Source organism: Dermacentor variabilis, chromosome 1, assembly GCF_050947875.1.
Source record: "Dermacentor variabilis isolate Ectoservices chromosome 1, ASM5094787v1, whole genome shotgun sequence".
NCBI classification, from domain to species: domain Eukaryota; kingdom Metazoa; phylum Arthropoda; class Arachnida; order Ixodida; family Ixodidae; genus Dermacentor; species Dermacentor variabilis.
In genome coordinates, this window is record NC_134568.1 from 215,000,014 (window position 1) to 215,024,674 (window position 24,661).

General features: G+C 47.4%; 1 protein-coding gene across 1 annotated transcript in view; it reads right to left on the reverse strand.

Annotated features, from left to right (window-relative positions):
* The window catches only part of nenya, a 92,898-nt gene extending 69,112 nt beyond the window's left edge, over positions 1–23,786 (reverse strand). The window contains exons 1-5 of the mRNA XM_075671963.1: positions 23,517–23,786; positions 23,351–23,412; positions 23,224–23,286; positions 23,059–23,115; positions 20,576–20,634 (exon numbers count right to left, since the gene is read on the reverse strand). Of these exons, the coding sequence (XP_075528078.1) occupies positions 20,576–20,634; positions 23,059–23,115; positions 23,224–23,286; positions 23,351–23,412; positions 23,517–23,628 (353 nt within the window). The 5' untranslated portion in view covers positions 23,629–23,786. The remainder of the gene's footprint in view (positions 1–20,575; positions 20,635–23,058; positions 23,116–23,223; positions 23,287–23,350; positions 23,413–23,516) is intronic.
* Positions 23,787–24,661: the final 875 nt, after the last annotated feature.

The following is a 24,661-nucleotide window of genomic DNA, read 5'->3' on the forward strand; positions in this document are numbered from 1 at the left end:
TCCAATTAATTATCCGTGTTTGTCCTGCGTGCGTCTGCGATGAAAACAAGAAGCAGGTATGCATAGAAAATCTGATGTGGCGGCGGCAGGTGGTAGCGCAGAAGTTAGCATGCCCAGCCCCTGCACATACTTATATCTGCATTGACATGGGTTCGTAGTAGTGATAGCGATCAAAGCTCTACTTTTTCTGCGCGCTCTAGGCATTGCGACACCAAGGATGTAGTTAGCATGCCCAGCCACTGAATGCAAATTGTAGCAGTTACGAGTGGTGGAAACCCGCTGGGGCTGATTGTGAAGAAAGCTTCTTTTCTCTGTACAATCTCGCGATGGTGAAGCTAAAATGAGGAGGAGGCCTGACGGACACAACGTTGATGGTCACCATAACAGAATGGATGGACGACCTGCGGGAAGGACAAAGCACACCAAGTTTTCAGCACTTGTCCTAGAGTAAAGCGCTACAATGGCTAGTATGCCCTCATGGGGATGGTAGACCGAAGTGCTTCTCACTGCTAACACTGGATTGATAATAAGAAAATATTCCGTTCGCAGACACCACCCAACACTGAAATGAGCAAAACAATATCATTTTATAAACTGATAGTGTCAATTATCTGGTGTCCTTCTCGTGTCTGTGAAGGGCATAAAGGTCCTGGCAATGAAATGGTAGTATCTTTGTTTTTGCTGCAGTTGCACACAAACAAAATTCGTTGAAGTGATCGGACAGCGCTTCACCAGCGGAGAAGACCAACCCGCAAATTAAAGATAATTGCTGGTTTGAGATCTTCCAATGTACTTTGATCTTAGCTACTATCTGTGATATTTTTTTCTTCTTGTGCTCTTATGAAGAGGAAAACTCTACATTACTACAATATCAACAAAAGTACACAGTAGTAAGGCAACAGTAGTAGTACTACAATACTACACAGTAGTATTGGGGCAACACGTTTGAGCAAGATGATTAGGTTTTCGGTCAAAGCACTGTGACAGGCGGGAAGAAATCGTTGTCATGCACGGTCGAAACAATACCATCTGAAATCTTATTTACTTATACATATTTCTTGAAAAATTACTATAACACTTTATACATTTGCTTCGTATGACTTATTACTAGCTTGCCTCGTCAATCTCAAAAAATGTATTCTCTTTACGGGAGAAGGCTTTCGTGAAAAACGACGCAACATAACAGTAAAACATCTAGCAAGGTTCCTATCCAGACGATTGACGAAATCGTGCACTGAGAACGTGTCGACTAGCGTGCGATTGAAAGTTGAATTATTATCGTTGTAAGCTTGTGTTGCGTCTAGCACGAGCAAGTAGTGTTAGCGATGACATTGGTGTGAAAATGGTCAGCTCGGTTTGCTATTCGTTCTTGTGGATCTCCACATTGAACGTCGCAGTCGTCACGATGAGAGCACTCCTGTGACATTATTAGCTCAGTGGACTGGGAAGGCTCGAGTGGTAGCTCACCTTGAGGGGTATTGGGTAACAATTATTAATGTACGTACTTTGACATGATGAAAAACATGCAGAAGCACCACTGGTGTTGCCTAACTATTCGTAAACAGACCCCCAAATTTCAATTGGCCCACCCCAAACATTAAGTAGGCCCACCCCCAAATTTCAAGTTGGCACACCCTCAAATTTAAGTTGGCCCACCCTCAAATTTAAAGTCGGTTAGGCCCGATTTTCTTTTCGCCCAGCCTTAAACTTCAAGTTGGCCCAATCCCAAATTTCCATTGGGCCACCTCTAATTTTCAAGTTGGTCCACGCACGAATTTCCATAAATTGTCCTCGAAATTGCGAGTCGAGGCATCCCAAAATTTAGGTTGGCCCGCCCCCATATCCCCCCCAAATTCAGATTGGCCGACCCCGAGATTGCCCCCACATTTAGGTAGGACCAACCCCATATCATCCCGAAATACAGATTGGCCCACCTCCACAACACCACCAAATTTAGGTTGGCCCTCACCATTACCACCTGCAAATCAAGGCTGGCTAACCCCCCATATCCGCCCGAAACTAACACTGGCCCACCCCTCGATCACCTCAAATGTACGATGGCCCACCGCAAATCCCCCACCAATTAAGGTTAGTCCGCCCATATATCACCCCCAATTCAGCTTCGCCCAGCCGCACATCCTCCCATGGTTAGGTTAGCCAGTCCCCATGTCACCCCCAAATTTAGGTTGGCCCACCCCCATATCATCCCCAAATCCAGGTTGGCCCATCCCCATATCAGCCCCAAACTTAGCCTGGCCCACCCCTCTATCACCTCAAATTTAGGATGGCCCACCGCAAATCACTCCCACATTTAGGTTAGCCCATCTCCATGTCACCCCCGATTCAGCTTCGCCCAGCCCCATATCACCCCCATGGTTAGGATGGCCCACCCCCCATATCCCCCCAAATTTAGGTTCTCCGACCCCCATATCATCCCCAAATCCAGGCTTGCCCACCCCCATATTCCCCCAAACTTAGGCTTACCCACCCCTATATCACCTCAAATTTAGGTTGGGCCACCCCCATATCAGCCTAAAGTTCAGCTTGGCTCATTACCATTTCACCCCAAGTTTAGGATGAGCCACTCCCATATCACTACCAAATTCAACTTGGCCCATCCCTTTATCACGCCCAAATTTATGCTGATGCGACTTCCAATTTCAAGTTGGCCCACCCCAACCTTCTTTATAAAGACCTACGTATTCATGTAGGAAATACGTCGTTTTTTGGCGTTACAGACCCGATTTTGCACGATTTTGCTACCAAATTGCTGGGGTACTCGCCAAAGAAGGCTGCGCATTAAAAGCAACTGCACCGAACAAGCGACGCCATATGGTGATCCCAAATACTGACGGCTAGCCAAGCTAGCTTCTCTGTAGAGCGACTGGGGCAGACACAGCACGGGACATTTATTCAAATGGTTTCATACCACTTGGCTGTAGGGATCACGTTAACAGTAGCTATAATCCACACAGTGTACATCTTCTCCTAGTTGGTGCATTTCTTATTTGGATGAATCTTTAGAAATAATTAACGTTCGGGCAGCGACTCAGATTAGCAGACCCTTTGTTCCGCACGAATGTTGCATAAGGATGGCACTGGCCACCGGGTGGCATTGTGGCTTGGGTTGACCTGATTCGCTGGGAGTATGTGCCATTAAGGCGAGGCGAAAGTCGAAGAAAACGGACCTTCCAGAAGAACTCAATAAGAATAGCCATTTTGTTCTCCATGGTTCCACGCTACAAAGCACGTAATTTTTTTTGTGCATACCACAAAGCTATGCGCAAGCTTCTACTTATGATGGCGAATGAATAAAATCTTCATAAATGCGATGATTTAACAAATGAACACGACACTGCTATGTTTTAGGAAGGAAAAATAGAAAAAATAACATTTCAAGAGAACCACTGGAAAACCAGAACCGAAAGTAAATCATGAGTTTTGTGTTTCTGCCATCTGGTGTGAGACTATAGAACTCAGTCCTATGCGACTTTTAAAAAATGCGCCGCTGAAAAGCCAGAACCGAAAGCAAGCGTTGTGTTTGTGTTTCTGCCATCTAGTGAAAAGCTACAAAACTAGGTCCTATGCGGCTTAAAAAAAAAGTGCGAAGTGGGAATCGAACCGTGGCCACGGCGACGCGGGACTAAAAGTGCGCGCGATTCTACCATTCGGCCACGGTTACTGAGGCTGCGCCTCATGGTACGCTCATCCTTATATATAGATACGACGTGAATTTTCACGACAGTGTTACAAAAAACGCTTTCGAGAATAGTGTTACGCCATGTGTGGAGAGTCGAGATAGGCATCAATCGAAAGCTGAGTCTCCGGACTACATACGCCGCACAGGGTATAACGATAGACGCCATAGTTTTTATATCCGGCATCGTTCTTGCCTCGATAATCGAGTACAAATTTTCATCGTTTCCATAGGCTTCCATTGCTAAATCTTCAATCGCTGTGGGAACAAAATTCTTACGTCCCATAGAGTGATCACTGCATTTGGCTCGTCTGGATTGTCTTCCAGAACACGTCTGTCACCTGCCTTTTTCGATAATCTACCTGCAGCTTTTTGTTATTCGCGAAAAACCTGCTCGTTCCATTGAAAACGGGCTAGCTTCGTGCCGGGGCCGCTTGGGGCGCTGGTTGGTACGTGTCCACCAAAGCTGGATATGAACCACTGAGTCACAACGGCGGGCCTTCAGGTGTTGCCTTATTCGTTAAAGAAAATGTAGGAAAGTCAATGTTCCACATTAAATTGTTGCCTGTTAGGCGTACTTTTAGGTGTAAACAAGCCTGGAGTGTGGCCTGATCCCGGTGACCAGGCCCGGTATTGCACTCCCTCACCAGAGCAGGATTGGCACCCTGGTGCAGTAAATGGCCACAACCTCCTATATGAACACAACAATCAAACCCGGCCCTCAGTCCCCAGCAGCTGCGAAGCAACTGACCACGGCGGCGGTCAGACCTGTGACGCAGCAGAGGGTCCTAAGAATCTCTGGGTCCGGACAGGCCACCATTGGAATCTGAACCTGGCAACGTTTAACGTTAGAATGTTATCTAGTGAGGCGAGTCTAGCAGTGTTATTGCAGGAATTAGAGGGTAGTAAATGGGATATAATAGGGCTCAGTGAGGTTAGGAGGACAAAAGAAGCATATAGAGTGCTAAAAAGCGGACACGTACTGTGCTACCGGTGCTTAGCGGAGAGACGAGAACTAGGAGTCGGATTCCTGATTAATAAGAATATAGCTGGTAGCATACAGGAATTCTATAGCATTAACGAGAGGGTGGCAGGTCTTGTTGTGAAACTTAATAAGAGGTACCAATTGAAGGTCGTACGGGCCTACGCCCCTACATCCAGTCATGATGACCAGGAAGTCGAAAGCTTCTATGAAGACGTGGAATCGGCGATGGGTAAAGTCAAAACAAAATACACTATACTGATGGGCGACTTCAATGCCAGGGTAGGCAAGAAGCAGGCTGGAGACAAGTCAGTAGGGGAATATGCCTTAGGTTCTAGGAATAGCAGGGGAGAATTATTAGTAGAGTTTGCAGAAAGGAATAATATGCGGATAATGAATACCTTCTTCCGCAAGCGGGATAGCCGAAAGTGGACGTGGAGGAGCCCGAACGGCGAGATTAGAAATGAGATAGACTTCATACTCTGCGCTAACGCTGGCATCATACAAGATGTGGACGTGCTCGGCAAGGTGCGCTGCAGTGACCACAGGATGATAACAACTCCAATTAGCCTAGACCTGAGGAGGGAACGGAAAAAACTGGTACATAAGAAGCCGATCAATGAGTTAGCGGTAAGAGGGAAAATAGAGGAATTCCAAATCAAGTTACAGAACAGGTATTCGGCTTTAACTCAGGAAGAGGACCTTGGTGTTGAAGCAATGATCGACAATCTTATGGGCATCATTAAGGAATGTGCAATAGAAGTCGGTGGTAACTTTGTTAGGATACCAGTAAGCTATCGCAGGAGACGAAATATCTGATAAAGAAACACAAATGTATGAAAGCCTCTAACCCTACAGCTAGAATAGAACTGCCAGAACTTTCCAAGGTAATCAACAAGCGTAAGATGGCTGACATAAGGAAGTATAATATGGATAGAATTGAACATGCTTTCAGGAACGGAGGAAGCCTAAAAGCAGTGAAGAAGAAACTAGGAATAGGCAAGAACCAGATGCATATGTTAACAGACAAAGCCGGCAATATCATTACTAATATGGATGAGATAGTTCAAGTGGCTGAGGAGTTCTATAGAGATTTATACAGTACTAGTGGCTCCCACGACGATAAGGGAAGAGAGAATAGTCTAGAGGAATTTGACATCACATCCCACAAATAACGCCGGAAGAAGTAAAGAAAGCCTTGGGAGCTATGCAAAGGGGGAAGGCAGCTCGGGAAGATCAGGTAACAGCAGATTTATTGAAGAATGGTGGGCAGATTGTTCGAGAAAAACTGACCACCCTGTATACACAATGCCTCATGACCTCGAGCGTACCGGAATCTTGGAAGAACGCCAACATAATCCTAATCCATAAGAAAGGGGACACCAAAGACTTGAAAAATTATAGACCGATCAGCTTACTGTCCGTTGCCTACAAAGTATTTACTAAGGTAATCGCAAATAGAATCAGGAACACCTTAGACTTCTGTCAACCAAAGGACCAGGCAGGATTCCGTAAAGGCTACTAAACAATAGACCATATTCACAATATCAATCAGGTGATAGAGAAATGTGCGGAATATAACCAACCCTTATATATATATAGCTTTCATTGATTACGAGAAAGCGTTTGATTCAGTCGAAACATCAGCAGTCATGGAGGCATTACGGAATCAGGGTGTAGACGAGCCGTATGTAAAAATACTGAAAGATAGCTATAGCGGCTCGACAGCCGCCGTAGTCCTCCATAAAGAAAGCAACAAAATCCCAATAAAGAACGGTGTCAGACAGGGAGGTACGATCTTTCCAATGCTATTCACAGCGTGTTTACAGGAGGTATTCAGAGACCTGGATTGGGAAGAATTGGGGATAAGAGTTAATGGAAAATACCTCAGTAACTTGCGATTCGCTTATGATATTGCCTTGCTTAGTAACTCTGGGGACCAATTGGAATGCATGCTCACTGACCTGGAGAGGTAAAGCAGAAGGGTGGGTCTAAAAATTAATCTGCATAAAACTAAAGTAATGTTTAACAGTCTCGGAAGAGAGCAGTTTACGATAGGTAGCGAGGCACTGGAAGTGGTAAGGGAATACATCTACTTAGGGCAGGTAGTGACCGCGGATCCGGATCATGAGACTGAAATAATCAAAAGAATAAGAATAGGCTGGGGTGCGTTTGGCAGGCATTCTCAGATCAAGAACAGCAGGTTGCGATTATCCCTGAAGAGAAAAGTGTATAATAGCTGTATCTTACCGGTACTCCTACGGGGCAGAAACCTGGAGGCTTAAGAAAAGGGTTCTACTTAAATTGAGGACGACGCAACGAGCTATGGAAAGAAGAATGATGGGTGTAACGTTAAGGGATAAGAAAATAGCAGATTGGGTGAGGGAACAAACGCGAGTTAATGACATCTTAGTTGAAATCAAGAAAAAGAAATGGGGGGGGGGGGGGCATGCGCAGGACATGTAATGAGGAGGGAAGATAACCGACGGTCATTAAGGGTTACGGACTGGATTCCAAGAGAAGGGAAGCGTAGCAGGGTGAGGCAGGAAGTTAGGTGGGCGGATGAGATTAAGGAGTTTGCAGGGACAACATGGCCACAATTAGCACATGACCGGGGTAGTTGGAGAAGTATGGGAGAGGCCTTTGCCCTGCAGTGGGCGTAACCAGGCTGATGATGATGATGTGTACTTTTTAATGGAAGCAATAGAAACATCAGTCAGAATATTCTAGGCCCGCATTCACAAATCGCTGTTACGGTGGAACTGTCGGTAAGAGCAAATCCTGACGCGGAACATAGCGAAGGAGGGCGACCAATGGTCTAGTGCACTTCCGAACGCTATACGTTCCGAATTAGACCCTTAAAGCTTTATTTGTGAAATTTGAAGCAAGAACTGAAGATAGCACAAAGGAGACTACTCATCTCTGGATTTTCTTTAATTATTATTGAAGGCCTGGGCCATGGATGCAGACATCACGGAGTGGTGGGTGCCCTTAAGCAATAGATGTGCAGTAGTTCTCAGTCTCCTAATGTGGTGTAATAGGAAAAATGTAGTATAAAATAAAGGTAAGGCAAGATAAACTGTAGCGGCGAGCCCTAAGCGCGCTCCCGACTGCAATGCCAGCACTGCGTTTCGCAAGACGCACGAAATAAAGACAGATTGCACCTCTGCGTTCATTGCGTGCTGACGTGCGTTCCGCCGCTCGTATATTCGCGGCTGTCTATAAGCGTCGTATATCGGGACCACTATAGCTTGGTGACCGGGACGCACGTACGTGATGGCTACGAACACAAGTCCAACGTCGCCGGACAACGGTACTCAACAGCGACCGCAGTCAACGATGAGCAACGAGAAGCATTCCCTCGCCATCGACATGGAAGCAGTCTCAAACGTGCAGGTGCGTCTCCCGCCATTTTGGCCGAAGGATCCGACAGTATGGTTTACTCAAGTGGAAGCGCTCTTCGACTTGCGCCTTATCACTGCATAGCGCGCGAAATACCTTCATGTAGTTTCTACACTACCGTGTGAAGTTGCGCACGAATTCGACGACGTGCTGAGTCTTCCACACGCAACCCAACCATACGACCATTTCAAGACCATTGTTCTGACGCGCAAAACGGTTTCGGAGCGCAGCCGTTTGCCGCAACTTCTCAATACGGAGGAGCTGGGAGACCGACGACCATCTCAGCTGCTGCACCGATGCGCCAGCTACTCGGCGACAGCATGCAAGATTCTGAGAGTCCTCTACTTCGTGAGTTATTTCTGCAGCGTCTGCCACAAAACCTGCTTCCTGTCCTGGCTGCTGCAGGTGACATGCCGTTGGAGAAGCTAGCCGAGCTCGGGGATCGCGTTGCAGAATACTCCCGCGCTGGCTCGATGGTTGCAGCAGCGACCGCCGTGACACCGGATACCCAAGCGCGGCACTCTCGCCTCGAAAAAAAAATATATAGAGCAGATCACTGCCTCCATCGCCGCGATGCGGACTTCGACCCATGGTCGCTCTCACGGCAACTAACGTTCGCGTTCTCTTTCCCGCACTAGAAGCAACTGTGACGGCTACCGCTGGTATCATGTCCGTTTCGGCGCCAGCGCTAAGAAGCGTCGGGAGCTTTGTCGCTGGCAGGAAAACACGAACGCGAGTCGCCAGTGGCGGCGAGTGCCTCGCTTGACCTCACATTGAAACGCAGCTGCCTGCTATACGTATCAGACAGAATAACGGGACGTCGTTTCCTGGTCGACACTGGCGCTGAGGTAAGCGTTATTCCTGCCTCACGTCACGATCGACAACGCGCTGAAAGGACTGCGTCTTTACAAGCGGTAGATAGCTGCACCACCGCCACATTTGGACACCATCCACTTAGGACAGCGCCGCACATTTCGATGGATATTCATCGTCGCTGATGTGCGCTTCGCTATACTTGGAGCGGACTTTCTTAACAACTTCGGCCTGAACGTGGACATCCGCTCACGGTGCCTTGTGGACTGTACGACTAGTTTGTCCGTGCAGGGAATCATCGCACCTTTGTCGAACCCTGTGCAAACGGTTCCGAACTTACAAGCATGCTCGTTTGGCTCAATTCTGTCTGGTTTTCCTGAACTTACAAGGCCCAACAACTTAGTACTACCGGTGCGACACACAGTCACGCACCACATCGTCACAACCGGACCTCCCGTGTTCAGCAAACCACGACGCCTCGCGGGTGACCGCCTTGCCACGGCACGCAGGGAATTTGAACATATGCTGCAACTTAATTGGTATCATTCGCCCATCGTCAAGCAGCTCGTCATCCGCCCTGCACATGGTTCCGAAGCGTGACCCAGGTGATTGGCGTCCCTTTGGTGGCTGTCGTGCACTGAACGCGCGCACTCTCCCTGATCGGTGTACACTTTCCATTATTCACAACTTCGCCGCCACACTAGCTGGTACGACGATATTCAGCAAGATCGACTTGGTCAAAACTTACCACCACATTCCTGTTGAGCCATCGGACATACCAAAGACTGCCATTGCGACACCTTTTGGCCTCTTTGAGTACGTCCGCATGCCTTTCGAGTTGAGGAACGCCACCCAAACGTTCCAAAGATTCCTCAATGAGGTGACCCGCGGCCTACACTTCGTCGTCGCCTACCTCGATGACTTACTTGTGGCTAACTCTTCACCTGAACAGCATGTCGATCATCTGCGATTGCTTTTTACACAACTCCAGGAACACGGCTTGACCGTTAACACAGCAAAGTGTGTTTTCGGCGTCAACAATATCGAATTTCTTGGCCACGTCGTCACACCTGAAGGAGTCCAGCCCCTGGACGGCAAAGTTCAAGCCCTGCGCAATTTCCCTCGTCCAACTTCACTTCGAAAGCTGCGCAAGTTCCTAGGACTGCTGAACTCTCACCGTCACTTTACACCTAATCTGGCTCGTATTGTCCTACCACTGACAGACATGATCAAGCCAACTAAAGCACCGTCAGCCCCTCGTAGGACTGCTGAACTTTCACCGCCACTTTATACTGCCACGTGGTAGTGACGTTAAAGAACACAGTAGCAGTACTGTGAAAGACAAAACTAGCTTTTATTGGGCGAACCTGTGCCCACAAAACAGGCTACACTTAAAGCACCACGATAGCGGCGAACACAGCCGGCGATCGTCGAAAATCTGATCAGCGGGTCAAGCGCGTCGGCTTTTATACAGCAGTCGGCGAATGTTCCAGACTAATCGTTCGGACCCGCGCGCCTTCCACAAAGTTCTACACCATTCGCGTCACGCGATGAAATCAGATAACACAAGGTTCGGCGACAACAGACAGCCGGGTAAGCATCGATAACTTTCCAGAAACTTCGGATACAGGCAGGCGCGTCCCGCGCTGCGCGATTACATATTTTAGGCGGCGAAACGTGGTCGCCCGATAAAGATAAGTACATGTGTCAATATCTAATGTGGCTAGTATTGCCCTACCACTGACCGACATGCTCAAGCCAACTAAAGCACCGTCAGTCCCTCTCGAGTGGACAAGTGCAGCTGACGCAGCATTTGAGGAAGCCAAGAATGCTCTGACCAACGCAGCAATACTCGTGCATCCCTTACCCAACGCACTAATGAGGCTGATCACCGATGCTTCCTCCAACGCCGTTGGTGCCGTCCTTCAGCAGTTCCAGCAAGACTCGTGGCGCCCGCTAGCCTTCTCCCGGAAACTAAAGCCTGCCGAAACTCGATACAGCACGTTCGGCCGTGAACTTCTCGCCGTCTACCTCAGAATTCGGCATTTTCGCCATCAACTGGAAGGTAGCGTATTCCACGTACTGACCGACCATAAGCCACTGACATTCGCTTTCCGTGGAAACCACAGTGCTTATACATCCCGGCAAATTCGGCATCTAAGTTTCATTTCGGAGTTCAGCGACACCTAAGGTACATAGAAGACCCCGTCAACGCTGCTGCCGACGCCTTTTCACGCGTAAGTGTCGTAACATCTGTTGTTGTGGACTTCGAGGCAATTGCAGAGGCACAGCGTAGTGACAGTGAACTTCGCGACTTGGGCGAAAGCTCTAATTCTTTCTCATTGTCTGATGTGCTGCTGCCTTTCTCCACTGGTACAATTGTGTGCGATGTGTCTTCGGGCCGCACGCGCCCTTTTGTGCCGTCCGAATATCGTCGTCAAATCTTCACTAGCTGCACGAAGCAAGCCACCCTGGCATCCGCGCCGCTCACCGCCTCATCACGTCTCGTTTTGTGTGGCCCGGCGTCAACAAAGACGACTGCCGCTGGCCGGGCTCGTGAGTGCTTGCAGTGCCAACGTGCGAAGACGACGCGACACACCAAACCTCCCCTTCAAACCTTCTGCTCGCCGACTGTCGCTTTGATCACGTGCACATTGACATCGTCGGTCCACTCCCGTCATCGCGCGGAAAGCGCTACATACTCACTTGTGTGGATCGCTATACACGCTGGCCCGAGGCATTCCCGCTTCACGATATCACGGCGTCCACCGTAGCCTCATATTTCGTTGCCGGATGGATCTCTCGCTTCGGCTGCCCCAGTATTGTTACTATGGGCCGTGGCCGTCAGTTTAAGTCGAGCAGAGCACTGACACGTATCCTCGGTGTACGGCACGTCCACACAACGGCATATCACCCCTCCGCAAATGGAATGGTCGAACGTGTGCACCGACAGTTGAAGGCTGCACTCATCGCTCGCAACGCCCGAACTTCATGGGTTGACGAGCTTCCCCTCGTGATGCTCGGCATTCGCTCGGCGATTAAAGAAGACCTCGGGTGCACTGCAGCTGAAATGGAGTACGGCACCGCCCTTCGCCTGCCCGGTGAATTCTTCGCCCCGGCTCCTGCCCCCGACCTGTCACCGCCTGACTATATCGAGCAGCTTGGGCACCTGTGTCAACGTCTGCGACCAACGCCCACACAACCATCCAACTATACGACGTCTTCGTAAGCAGAGACCTTGCTTCATCAAGTCACGTCTTTGTGCGACGCGAAGACATCCGGTCATCTCTTACGGCACACTACGAAGGCCCTTTCAAGGTGCTTGGGCGTACCGACAGGACCTTCACTGCGACAGTAAACGGCCGCACGGACGTTGTAGCGATCGACCGCGTAAAACCTGCGTACATGGCGAACTCATCTATTTCGGTTCCGCTTCCCAAAAGTTAGACGGTTGAACCGGCGTGAAAGGACCCTAATAAAACGTCCTTCTCCTCCACGGAGGGGGGAGCCTTGTAGCGGCGCGACCGAAGCGCGCTCCCGATTGCAACGCCAGCATCGCGTTTCGCAAGACGCGCGAAATAAAGACAGATTGCACCTCTGCGTTCGTTGCGTGTTTACGTGCGTTCCGACGCTCGTATATACGCGGCTGCGCGGCTGTCTATAAGCATCGTATATTGCGACCACTATATAAACAAAAACACAAAAAGAGGCGGCTACTATGCAAAATTGTGGCTGTGCTCGTGTTTCGCCCTTGACAAAACGCTTATTCATCAGTTTGCATGCGTGCGGGCGCGTGTGCGCGTGTGTGGTCACGGTGTGCATCATGTCTGTGTGCTTCCAAGCGGGGTTTGCGGCCAAATGCTTGTCGCTAACCAAGTCTTCTGTACAGTCACGCTCTAGTTGACGGGGAGCCTGTGCTGCACACAGATCACGGACTCTATCTGAAACTGGCCGGTGCATCACCGTTCGCGGGACTTATCACCCGCCACGTGCGCATCAGGGCCACTACCTTGTTCACCATTACAGCGCAAGCGCACGCATCGCCGAGCGCAGTGCTCTCCTATCGACTATAAGAAGGAACGTCGGAAACGTCCGGAAGTGGGGTTTGCGGCCAAATGCTCGTCGCTAACCAAGTCTGCATTGTCACGTCCTATGTGAGTGTACCTTACTAGCGGAAATTATCTGCTTCATTTTTTTTTCGGCTGCAAATCGCAACTGTGTATTTGTAATGGGTATAGACCTTTGCACGTAACGTGGTCGAGTAGGCTATTTTGCTGGAAGCGGCAGGCCCTGACAAGGTAAACCAGCTTCTAACCATTGTCAGAGGTATCCCCAGGGAAGGTGAAAGACGTCCAAATAAATGCAACAGACATAAAGAGGCGTCTTTCCACCAAAGGAGGATCCCCCAGCCCTGGCTAGGTAGTTCAGATGCCTAAAGACACCCAGGACAAACGGGAAAATATACAATCAAAGCAATTGGAACAGTCAAGCTTAGTAGTTGACGACATATTGCGTCGGAACAACCTCATTTCTAAAGGAATTCCTGAGCAAGACTCTGAGACATGAAAGGACACAGAAGGAATTGCAACAGAGTTTGTACCCAAATGTTTAGGACTTGCAGCGTGATAAATGGAACGTGCTCATAGGATAAACGAGAGAAAACCAGACCACTCTCGGCCCATCAATATGAAATTGCTCAACTTCAAGGACAGAAGAAACACGCTGAAAAATGCATTTAAACTGAAAAAACAAGAAAACTAAAATCGTCCCGAGTCCAGATTGAAAAGGATTTTGCGACCAAGATGCTATTTATTTGGAAGAAGCTCCGATATTTCGCTCGTAACAAACAAACGCCCGGCGAAAAATTCAAGGTTCTATTTGAGAAGGTTGCCCTGAACTACACAGTTTACGTCTTTGACCGCACCACTAGCGAGGCAACCGCCCTTACGAACCGTCATACGCCCATGAAAACCCAGTGACGGAAACACGAATGCCGGGCTACTTCTCTGTCAGTTCTTGTGTCAAACTTTTGCAGTCTATTTCATAAGCAAGGTCACCTGTGTTCCCATGGTGGATCGTGTTCGGCAGATAGTTTTTGGCACAGAAACCTGCATGGTTATCACCCGTCATTACTGACCGCGAGTTGTCCCGGTCTCGTCAGGTTTTGTTGCTTAAAAAATATATGGTTGAATGACGAGGTGGTGGTGTGTTAATCGCAGTGAAAGATAGTTTGGAAGCTTACATTGCTGAAAATGATTCGTGCCTCGAAATTCTGTGGATAGCTCATGTTTGCCCACACGCGTGTCATTGCGGTCTGCTATCGGCCACCTAAAACATTAAATTCTCGGGTTTAAACGTGCCAAAACCGCGGTATGATTATGAGGGGCGCCGTAGTGGGGGACTCCAGATTAATTGTGACTACCTGGGGTTTCGTAACGTGCACCCAATGCACGGTACACGAGCGTTTTTGCATTTCGGCCCCTTCGAAATGCGGCCGCCGCGGTCGGGATCTGATCCCACGCCCTCGGCCTTAGCAGCGCAACGTTAAAGCCACTACGCCACCACGGCTGGTGCTATCGCCCACCTGGTCCATCTGGCGAATTTCCAGAGTACGTGAATAAATCCAAGTTTTGTGAAGACAGGTACCCAACATCACTGATATTTCTAGCTGGTGATTTAAATTATCCGAATATCGAATGACAATCATGCAGGCTCCTAGGTGGCACAAGATAGTGTGCATGTCAATAATAATAGCTTGGTGGCGCAACCCACCGCCCCGTTCCAAAGGGGACACTCATATAGCATCCATCCATACATCCGTCAATATCTTCATGACGTACTGTCGTGGTTTGATCTGCACTAAGTGGTTTTTGTTCCCACACGTGGTGATTCACTTTTAGACCTTATACTTGCCGCAGAGCCAAACAGCGTTTCGGTAAATGTACTGGATGGCGTGAGCGATCACAATATCTTGCATTGCGAATTCGTAGATGCACAGAAAACCCGCGAGCGAATGTCGATATGCTGGTCCGTGATTTTTCAACCTTTTACGTCGGCTTTTTGTAATCATTCCATCTTCAGCATGCAAACGTGAACTATACGCTCTTATTCGTGACGGGCTGAGTTCAATTAAGGAAAAGTATATCCCTAAAGTCAAAATAACTGCCTCGACACAAAGCGCATGGTTTACGACGAACGTAAAACGTCGCATTAAGAAAAAGAAACGTTTATATTCAACAGCTAAATTATCGACCTCTGAGGAAGGTTGGAGGCGCGAACAAACGCATTTCTGCCGAAGCCAAATAGCAACAGCTAAACACAAGTTCTTCCAACGTGCTACCCCATGATACAGAAAAGTTTTGGAATGTTTTTAACCCTAATTACGCGTCACATTCAATGGTATCCTTTCTCCGGCACCTTTCTCAACGACGTCCTTTCTCCGGCACAGGTCGCTGTAGAATTTAATGAATTTATTACCTCTGTTTTTACGGATGAGAGTCCAGTACCAAATAACCTTCCAGTTACAGATTTTACTTTCAACCATGCACAACGTAGTTATGACTCCTGAAGGAATAGAATCCTCCATTGACCGTCTTCCGACGAACTCTGCACCAGGCCCTGATGACGTATGCCATAAGCTACTCAGAGAAGCAGTGCTACAGCTGACCTTCAAGAAGGGGCCGAGCCCTCCTTAAAAAAAAGGAAGGGGGTCCGCCCCCCCCCCCGGGCCACCCCTAACTGGAAGCGCTGGGTTACTCATTTAAACCATCAAACTACAGACCGATTTCTTTAACCAGAGCGCGTTGCAAACTTCTCGAACATATCATCACCCTCTATCATGAAGGTTATAACAGAACATAACTTCTTTTTTGACAATCAGCACGGGTGTTTGCACGGTCTACCTTGCGAAACGCAACTGTTGGAAATAATTACTGTCTTGCATCACGATATCGACGCTTTACACAAAGTTGATGCGATATCTGTCGACATCGTGAAGGCTTTCGACAAGGTTCCTCACTTGCGCCTTAATTCGCAAACTGACAAGTCTTAACATACATGCGAGAACTATACTATGCTTAAAGGGACACTAAAGAGAAAAATGATTGCTTCTGCACTAGTAAATCACCTTTCTACAACACTAAAAAGGCCACTCTTAGCACAATAAAACGCTTGGAAAGCCAGAAAAAGCGCAAGAACGAAAGACGGGTGGCGACACCAGGCCTCCTTGAAGTTCCCGCACTTGGTCGCTGTGACGTCATGGATTTTGATGGCATCTTCTAGGACCTACTTACTTACATAGCGGTAGAGATCGACTATGTTGTGTTCTAAAGGAAGCAAACATTAAACATAGCAAGTTTCGGGGACCTTTACTAAGCCAACGCGGCCCAAATGCGAAAACATACTTTGGAATCCCTGACATTACACTGACGTACCGGCGTCGGGGTTTCGGCGCGACAAATACTCATACTTCGACCTTCATTTTCTCATCTAATAATCAAACTATTATTTTGAAATGACTGCCTGCAGGGTTCTCGAACAATGCTTTATTAGTATAAACTGATTTATTGTTTCGCCTTAGTGCCCTTTAAGAACTTTTCAGGTAGCCAATAGCAATTAGTTTTCGTCAATGAACATACGTATCCGTTGATCCACGTTAAATCTGGACTACCACAAGGTTGTGTGCTCGGGCCGATTTTGTTTTTACTTTAGAATAATGATACCAGTAGTGGTCTGTGTTCCACAGTCAGACTATTTGCTGCTGATAGCGCGATTTATAGATAATTTACTAACCACGTGGATGTCTCATACAATTTGATTTAAACAATCTCAGTAAATTGTGTAATGAGTGGCAAATGGAAGCTAACGTCAATAAAAGAAAAGCCATTAGATTTACCACTAAAGCTAGCCCCATGTTATGTAGCTACGTATTAAATAACGTGCCTGTAACGTCAGTAGGTGCTATCAAATATATGGGTGTTCATTTGTCGTCCGATCTCTCAGAGGCTATAGTTAGCAAGGCATCTCAATCACTTGGCTTCGTACGGCGCAATTTGCATTTGGTTAACTCCGCCACTAAACGTCTTGCTTACACCGCCTTGGCAGGCTCTAAAATTGAATGCGCATCCATAATTCGGAACCCACACAGGCCTACCTCATAAACTGGAGTCTCTGCAAAATAAAGCTTCTTACTTGATCACAAAAACTTCCTTGCGAACATCAAGCGTAACGGAATTAAAATCGTCACTTAATTTAGCTAATCTCCAAATACGCGGACTATATACTCACACTTGTGCCCTTTTTTTCCACAAGCTTTACCACAGTCAGTCGTCACGCGATACGCTACATACCAGGTTAACCTATCGTGTGCATCCGCGACTCGATCAACAACTTAAAGTAGAACCTACCTTCGCTTACACTCTTGTTTTATCCCTAACCGCTCCTCCTCGCCATCCGACAATGGAATCTTCTCCCGGCTGACATCCCATGCATTGCTGACCACTACGCATTTGTAAACAGTTTGAATGCTTCCTAAAACTCTAAACGCGTGGTTGTTAGCAACAGTACCACAAATGTTCACCATCTCCAGACATATTGCAGCTCCGTGGCAATACGAGATCTCCTGCCGTACCGATTTGGTCTGTTTTCTTGTTTAGTTGTGTATGCGAAGTAATTGGGTGTCGCCTTGTCCTATTTATTGCTGCTACCGGCTGGCATCGCGTGTATCATCATAACGAGTTGCAAACTATCCGAAGTGTTTTCTAAAACTCTAAACTCGCGACTGTTAGTAATATTTGCATAAGTTTTTTTTTTGCATTATCATCTAACGCATTGCAGTTCCGTTGCAATACGTAAATCATTGCTAAGTTGTGCATGCAAAGAAATTGTGTTATCTTGTTCCATTAATTGTTGTGCCCCCCTTTATAATTCCTATCAGGTTTTTAGTGTACTTTAAATAAATAAATAAATAAATAAACTGCGTGGTGTGCGTTAGAAGTTGCATAGAAAGAATCTTACATTTAACGTTTAAAATCTCCCAGTTTATACGACACAAATGAAGTTACAACTGAAAGTGTCGTATTCATACTATGCAGCAGGTGACTTGTCATGCCAAAAAAGTGCTGAAAATAATCTGCTGCACCGATCAAATAGATCGATTCCTCGGAAGGTGTTAACGCAGTAAAGAAGTAAAGCCAGTAAGAAAAACAGCGGAACACTTCGCTTGTGAAAACCGCTAAAGCCAGACGTGTGCTTGAAGGGAAAAATACAGTTCATTTTGAGCTATTGGTCTTGTTTCGTGGGTGGGTCAAGTGTTATTTTGCTCGTCAACGTTTTTTTTTATTCCACTTATTTCCGCGTAAACGTTCTAGCTCCTAATTTCTCACAGTGTTACCTCATCTGATGTTCCAAACTATACATCTGAACTTCGCTTAAGAGGAAGCTTTAGTTCCGGTGCTCCTATATAAATACATGCAAAAGGAGAATTCGTTTTTCTCAGCAACCACTGCACCAAATTTGGCAAAGTGTGTTCCATTTAAAAGAAAAACTTAAACTCTAGTGACCGTCGGTTTCGAACTTTTGATTTACATCGCCAATTTTTTTATAAGAAAGTGGTAAAAATAGAAAATTTTCAGAAAACGAAACTATCAAGTTTACAACTCCGTAACTCAGCAATGAAAAATGGCATCACAATTCTGTGAATCGCATCTCATAGTACATCTAAAGCGGACAAAATTGATATGTTACATATGAATCTCAAGAAGTTTAGTAATGTGTAAATACAGCTTCTGCAGAACCCTTGTACACAACGTAACTATTCCACGTAATATATAAATTCACAAATCGAATTTCTCCACTTTCAATGATCTAGTGGATGGCATTGACAGAACCGCGATATCTGTTTTTGATGCAAAGCTATTCGTTTGTGAACTTCGCGCCCCCATTTTTTTCGAACTTTCGAATTTTTGAAAATCCTTTTACCGAAATTCAGGCCCTAAATCGAAATTCCGCTTCAAACAGTCACTAAAATTTAACTTTCTCTCTCAAATGCAACAAATTTCATTAAAATATTCGTCCAGCGGTTATCTGAGAAAAACGTTTTTTTTTTTTTGTTGCGTTTTACATGTATTTGAATAGGCCGCGCCGGAGTGTGGCCCGTGCTGAAGCTTCCTCTTAAGGCGCAGATTACCGTCCTCGACAAAACACATACCTTGTATAGTGGCACAGTGCGACGGCCGGCCGCTGTGGCTATATGGCGTCCTGCTGCTGAGCACGAGGTCGCGTGTTCGATTACCGGCCGCGGTGGCCGCAAGAACGCTCGCGTACTCATAGGATTTAGCTGCACGTTAAGGAAACTCGGGTGGTGGAAGTTAATCCTGAGCCCTCCACGTGTCCAGGCGTCTCTCTAGCTGCAGTGTTGCTTTTTTGGTAGCCAAGCCCCGTGGATCAGTCGAATCGACGATCCGCTAGGCGCCTTTTTTTCGGATGCGGTCGTCTTCATCAGCACCCACTCGGTCTGTGTGCTCTCCAGTATAGTTTCGATAGCTTCAGGCTCATCTCGGCGTCGACGGCCGAGCTGCCACGCGCCCACCCGCGCTGTTCCTCAAGTGGAGACGGTGTCATAACGGGATCCGGATTCATTTTTTCCATTCTTTTCTTGTCCGCCAATTGTCATTGGCTCGGACGCCACCGTTATCGCTGGGACCGGGATCCTCGTCGCGACGGACGAAAAGAATAAAACATGAAATGGATCGCCACAAAATAGGACCCCAGACCGGGACTGTGTCGTCACCGTGCACTGTGTCCGCGGCGCGAACGATTAGCAGCTTCCCCCACAATTTCTTTATATTATGGGGTTTTTACGTGCCAAAACCACTTTCTGATTATGAGGCAAGCCGTAGTGGAGGACTCCGGAAATTTCGACCACCTGGGGTTCTTTAACGTGCACCTAAATCTAAGTACACGGGTGTTTTCGTATTTCACCCCCATCGAAATGCGGCCGCCGTGGCCGGGATTCGATCCCGCGACCTCGTGCTCAGCAGCCCACCACCATAGCCACTGAGCAACCGCGGCGGGTTCCCCCACAATTCGCAGACATGCAATTTCTTTCCCTATGGGCATGCCACGCACCGTGTCGAGCGAGTTTTCCCGACCGCCGCATCTGTCACCACCGCGGCTGTGGTGGACGAAGGCGTCATCGGTGTTTCTCAAGCTTTCTCTTGATGGATGCTTTCTTTCAGCGGGGCAGAACATCGTGGGAAAACTTTAAGGAAGCTTTTTCTTTTCAGATCATAGGTTTTTCATTTGACCCACCGTGTGCAGGCACTGTTCAGTGCTTGCTTACGCTCGCGTGGGCCCTTGCGTGCTTCGAGTACATGACAGAAACACCGAACCACGCATCACGCCCTCGTTGCATCACAGCGGTGACTCCGTCCAAGTCAATGACAACAGTATAGTCGGAATAACAACCCACACGGATGCGCACACCGGAATTCTACGAAGGCGGGGCTGCGCGGTATTGGGGCCCGCATTCGCAAAACATCTGATAGCTAAGTGCCGTTCGCGGTTGGCGATCCTCTCGTTTTAAGGCAGGCAAAGCGCAAAAAACACGGACGCAACGGCCACTGCTTGTGGCCTACATAAAACACGTCAGTGTGTCCAGACATACATGAACGGGTACTTACTGCTTGTACTTGATCCCCAGCTCGGTGGCCTTCTTGTGGCTCGCTTTCAGCGTGCTCACCTGGACGTGAATAAACGTGTTTCAGTTACCAGGGTTTGTAGTCAAAGGCACGTTTTCACGAGTAGACAGCAGTTATTCAATGGACAGCTGGCAGAAAATAAGCATGGTTATCCTTTATTTTTATTTTGAGGGGGAGGATAAAGGGTGCAATTAAGCCGACTCGGCTTGGCTATAGTGTCATGCATTGTTGGTACAAAAAAGCATGATACATAAAAGTGTTTTTCCGAGCGTGAAAGGAGCCCGCGAATACACGCAACGTTGCCGCGCGACTGCCCGCTCAAGGCACTTCGTGTGTATTCGCAGGGCTGCTTTCAGGCTCGGGAAAACACTTTTATGTAGCACGTATTGGGCAACAGAAAGCTGTATCGGGAGTTTTTCATGTTGCGGTACAATTTTCTCATTGACAATTTTCATCTATTTATAATTAAGAAGTTGGTAAATTAATTTAGACTCATTATCTAATTAAGCGGAATGAAACAAAATAATCTGAGTATCTCCAAGCGTCGGCAAACAGCATTACCTTGGTTCGGTCCAGCTACGTGGCATTAGGATATTTCATATTTGCATACTTTCAAACATTATATATATATATATATAGGCACTTGTAGGTCGACGACGCACGTACAAGAACAAAATCGATGCTTTATTTCCTACGTTTCGGCCGGGGTCCGGCCTTCGTCAGGGAATACATGACATGGTAAGGCGTTGTGCTTAAATACGTACACGGCATAAGGGGGGGGGGGGGGGGCTCTACACGCTTGTCCACTGCCAAGACACACATTGTTGCTGTGAGGATCTTGCACTCGTGACGAAGAAACAGTACATGCCGAAAAAAAAAACAACAAAGAAAGGAAGAAAGAGAAGACGAAACGCGACGAGATGGTTGTAACAGGTTGGCAGAGCAACACTATATACACCAAAACCCTTCTTTTTTTTTTTCTGTATATAGTGTTGCTCTGCGAACCTGTTACAACCATCCCGTCGCGCGTTTTCTTTTCTTCTCCTTTTCTATTTTTTTTCATGTACTCGCTTTGTTTAAACGCTGTAGAAAAGCCCCACGCAGCATGTACATTGCCACAGAAAATTGGATCGGTCGTTTCTGAAACATCTGTAGAACACAACGAAACGCACTTGGCCCTAAAGTGAATATTACAAGTTTTGCATAATTCATCTTGGTTAATTAACTAATTAAGTGGAAAATAAAACATACTCTAAGGAGCGCCACATGACGGCAAACCATATGCCGTTGGTTGCATTCAGCTGCGGCTAACCACTTTTTTAAAAACATCCTTGGCACAAGTTACGTGAAACACCCTGTACACACACGCACACACTCTCTGGATGCAAGAACAACCAATGTCCTTTACTGTATACAAATAATAATAATGTGAATAAACACATAAAAATAAAAGCATCATAAAAACAACAAAACAGCGTGATTCACAAACATGTTGGATGCACCTAGGAAAAAAGCGTAAGCAAAATCATTTTGTTCCATTGCGTTACTTCAAAAATAGCCCTGAGATTTCATTTCATTACGCATTCAATTTTTATCTGGTTCTTTAAATCTGACTATAACTGCAGCACTCTTTGCTAAAGCTCCTGAGATAGACATATTTTTCTTCTAACTTTAACTTCACACTACCTCATTTCGTCGGGTTAACTTAACCTGTACGCCACAGAACAGACCATGAGTGTGCAAAGCGAAGGTATTCGGATTTATTGCAGCCGCCTCGAATTTCATCTTCCAAAACATTAATCTTAGTGCTCGGTTGTTCCTGCGGGGCATCTTGCCCCAGTCGAAATATCATCTACCACGGGCCACGCACATGAAACAAGACCGCGCTGAACGTTCCGGAACAGCGGCTCAGCAGTTGAGCCACCACGGCAGCTCCATTCTCATTCCCCGCATATTACTACGGGCAACTAAGCAGGAAAGTACCTGCGGAAAGCACGCAAACACTATACAGGTATATGACTTCATTTTACCCAGTTAGCGAGTTTCAGCTATATACCTGAGCATATAGAACGACACACATTAGCGCCCCTATAAGCGTATGGTCAACACTTTTACAATGCCTGCTCAGTGGTCCGCCGCTGTGGCTCCACGTTCCGAGAAATTTGATTACCGTGGTTGCTAGAGCTCGAGCAACCATCGTCCGGCGCTGCTGCCGCTCCGTGTTCGCCCTGGCGGTGGTGTTGCCCTAGCTGGCCCAGTTGCTTCCCTTGTGACGTGCGATGAAAGAAAGTTGACGTGACCGTAAACATGTCCAATAAACTGAGATCAATTACCGAGAAAGTAGCGCCCTCTAAGTGACCCACGGTTCCGGTGTCAATGGGCAGGCATTGGTCGACGAATAAGACATCTGGAAAAGCTTCCTGTGCGCATAAAGCACTGTTGCAACAAAGAAAAAATGTTCTGACCTCTTGTCTCAGGCACGACGCTAGCCTGACGAGTTGAGACACTTGGAATTCACTGATCTGTGAAAAAAAAAAGAGCGAGAAAGAAAAAGACACCGTGCTGGTAAAAACATCCATTAAAGTAAATGGCACTGAGCCTGCCATAACGGGTGACTGCGATGATCATACCATCATTGCTCTTTGTAAAATGTGTTTAGGGTCCTTGAAAAGCTCCCGAACATCCTGACTCATCTGAAATAACATCTCAGTGTGAACACCTTTTCGCAGACGACGCTCAACAGAACGTGATACATACGGTTTGAGACAAGGCAGCAGTCGTGCATGTCGCACCGCACATCTTGCACGAGTTCCGAGTGCCTAAGCAGAAGTGCGAAATCCAGCGGCAAAGTAAACCTTCAGAACCATGCGACATGCTAAAAATAGATGATACTAAAATGATTACAAATGCAACTCATACTTACAATCTTCCTTACAAGTATGGCAGTACACATGGGCACATGTTGTGACATAAAACATTAGCGTTCGCGATGGCTGCGCAAAACAGTTGTTACAGTAGACCAACTTGTTCATCATGAATCCTGTAGATAAGTGAACAGCGCTACAAATTAATCTGAACGTAGAGTTCAGGCGTCAAAAAAGCTAACGACGAACGATGTCGACGACCAGTTTTTCACTAGAACTTCAGTTTTACAACGTTTTCATGCGGCGTGTGAACGCGCTGTGACTTAGCCTGTCCTAGTGCGACTTCTGGTTCGTAACTTTCGGTTCTATATTTATTACAATATTACTTATACAGTAAATCTTATATAAATAGACCATAAACTTCATAATTACCAGAGTAATCGAAAATTATAGCGCTTCGTCAAATCATATTTGCCGGGGAGAGTTCCGGAACGCGCCGCACCGCCTTTTCGCGACCCTGCGCAGCCAACGCTGAATCGGCCGCGCGCAGCGCGCCGCACTTTCGTACCATGACAGAGAGGTGCGAGGTCTGCCGGGTCTGTTGCTTGTGAGCGGGTGAACGGAGCACGGGAGCGTGCATCGTTTCGCGGGCGGCGTCAGTCAAATAAAACTCCAGGCGGAGTTGCTGCGCCGCTAAGGAAAGTTGTTCTACTGCTTACGAGTAGTGTCCGACGAGCTTTACTGAACTATTAGAGGATTTCTGGCTTTCAGACTGAAAGTTTGCGTCTGTGCTGAACTCGGAAGTACGGCCTCTGGGCCGTCAAGCGCATCGCAGCGCATTGTATGAGAGTAGTGTGCGTGTGCGCGCGCGTGTGTGTTTGCCTTCGGTGTGACTGCTTGAGCGGAGAGTCGTAAAGAGACCGGGCTGCGAGCATCGACGGAAGCAGACGCTGCAAACTCTCGAGAAGTTCTCAACTAACGGGTGCGGACTACACCGACTGGCAGTATGACTTCTCGGTTTACGGTGTCCAAGACCGAGAAAAATCTGCTCGCCGACGACGCTTCGGCCGAGCCCCGCTACGGTTCCACGGGCCGCGGCAGTGCGTCGGGCTACGAAGACGCCGACTTTCACGGTGAGTGATTTTTTTAGAGCTGTTGCGCTCTTGTTTGCGACGCTACCTTCTCCGAATAACTCCTCGTTAAA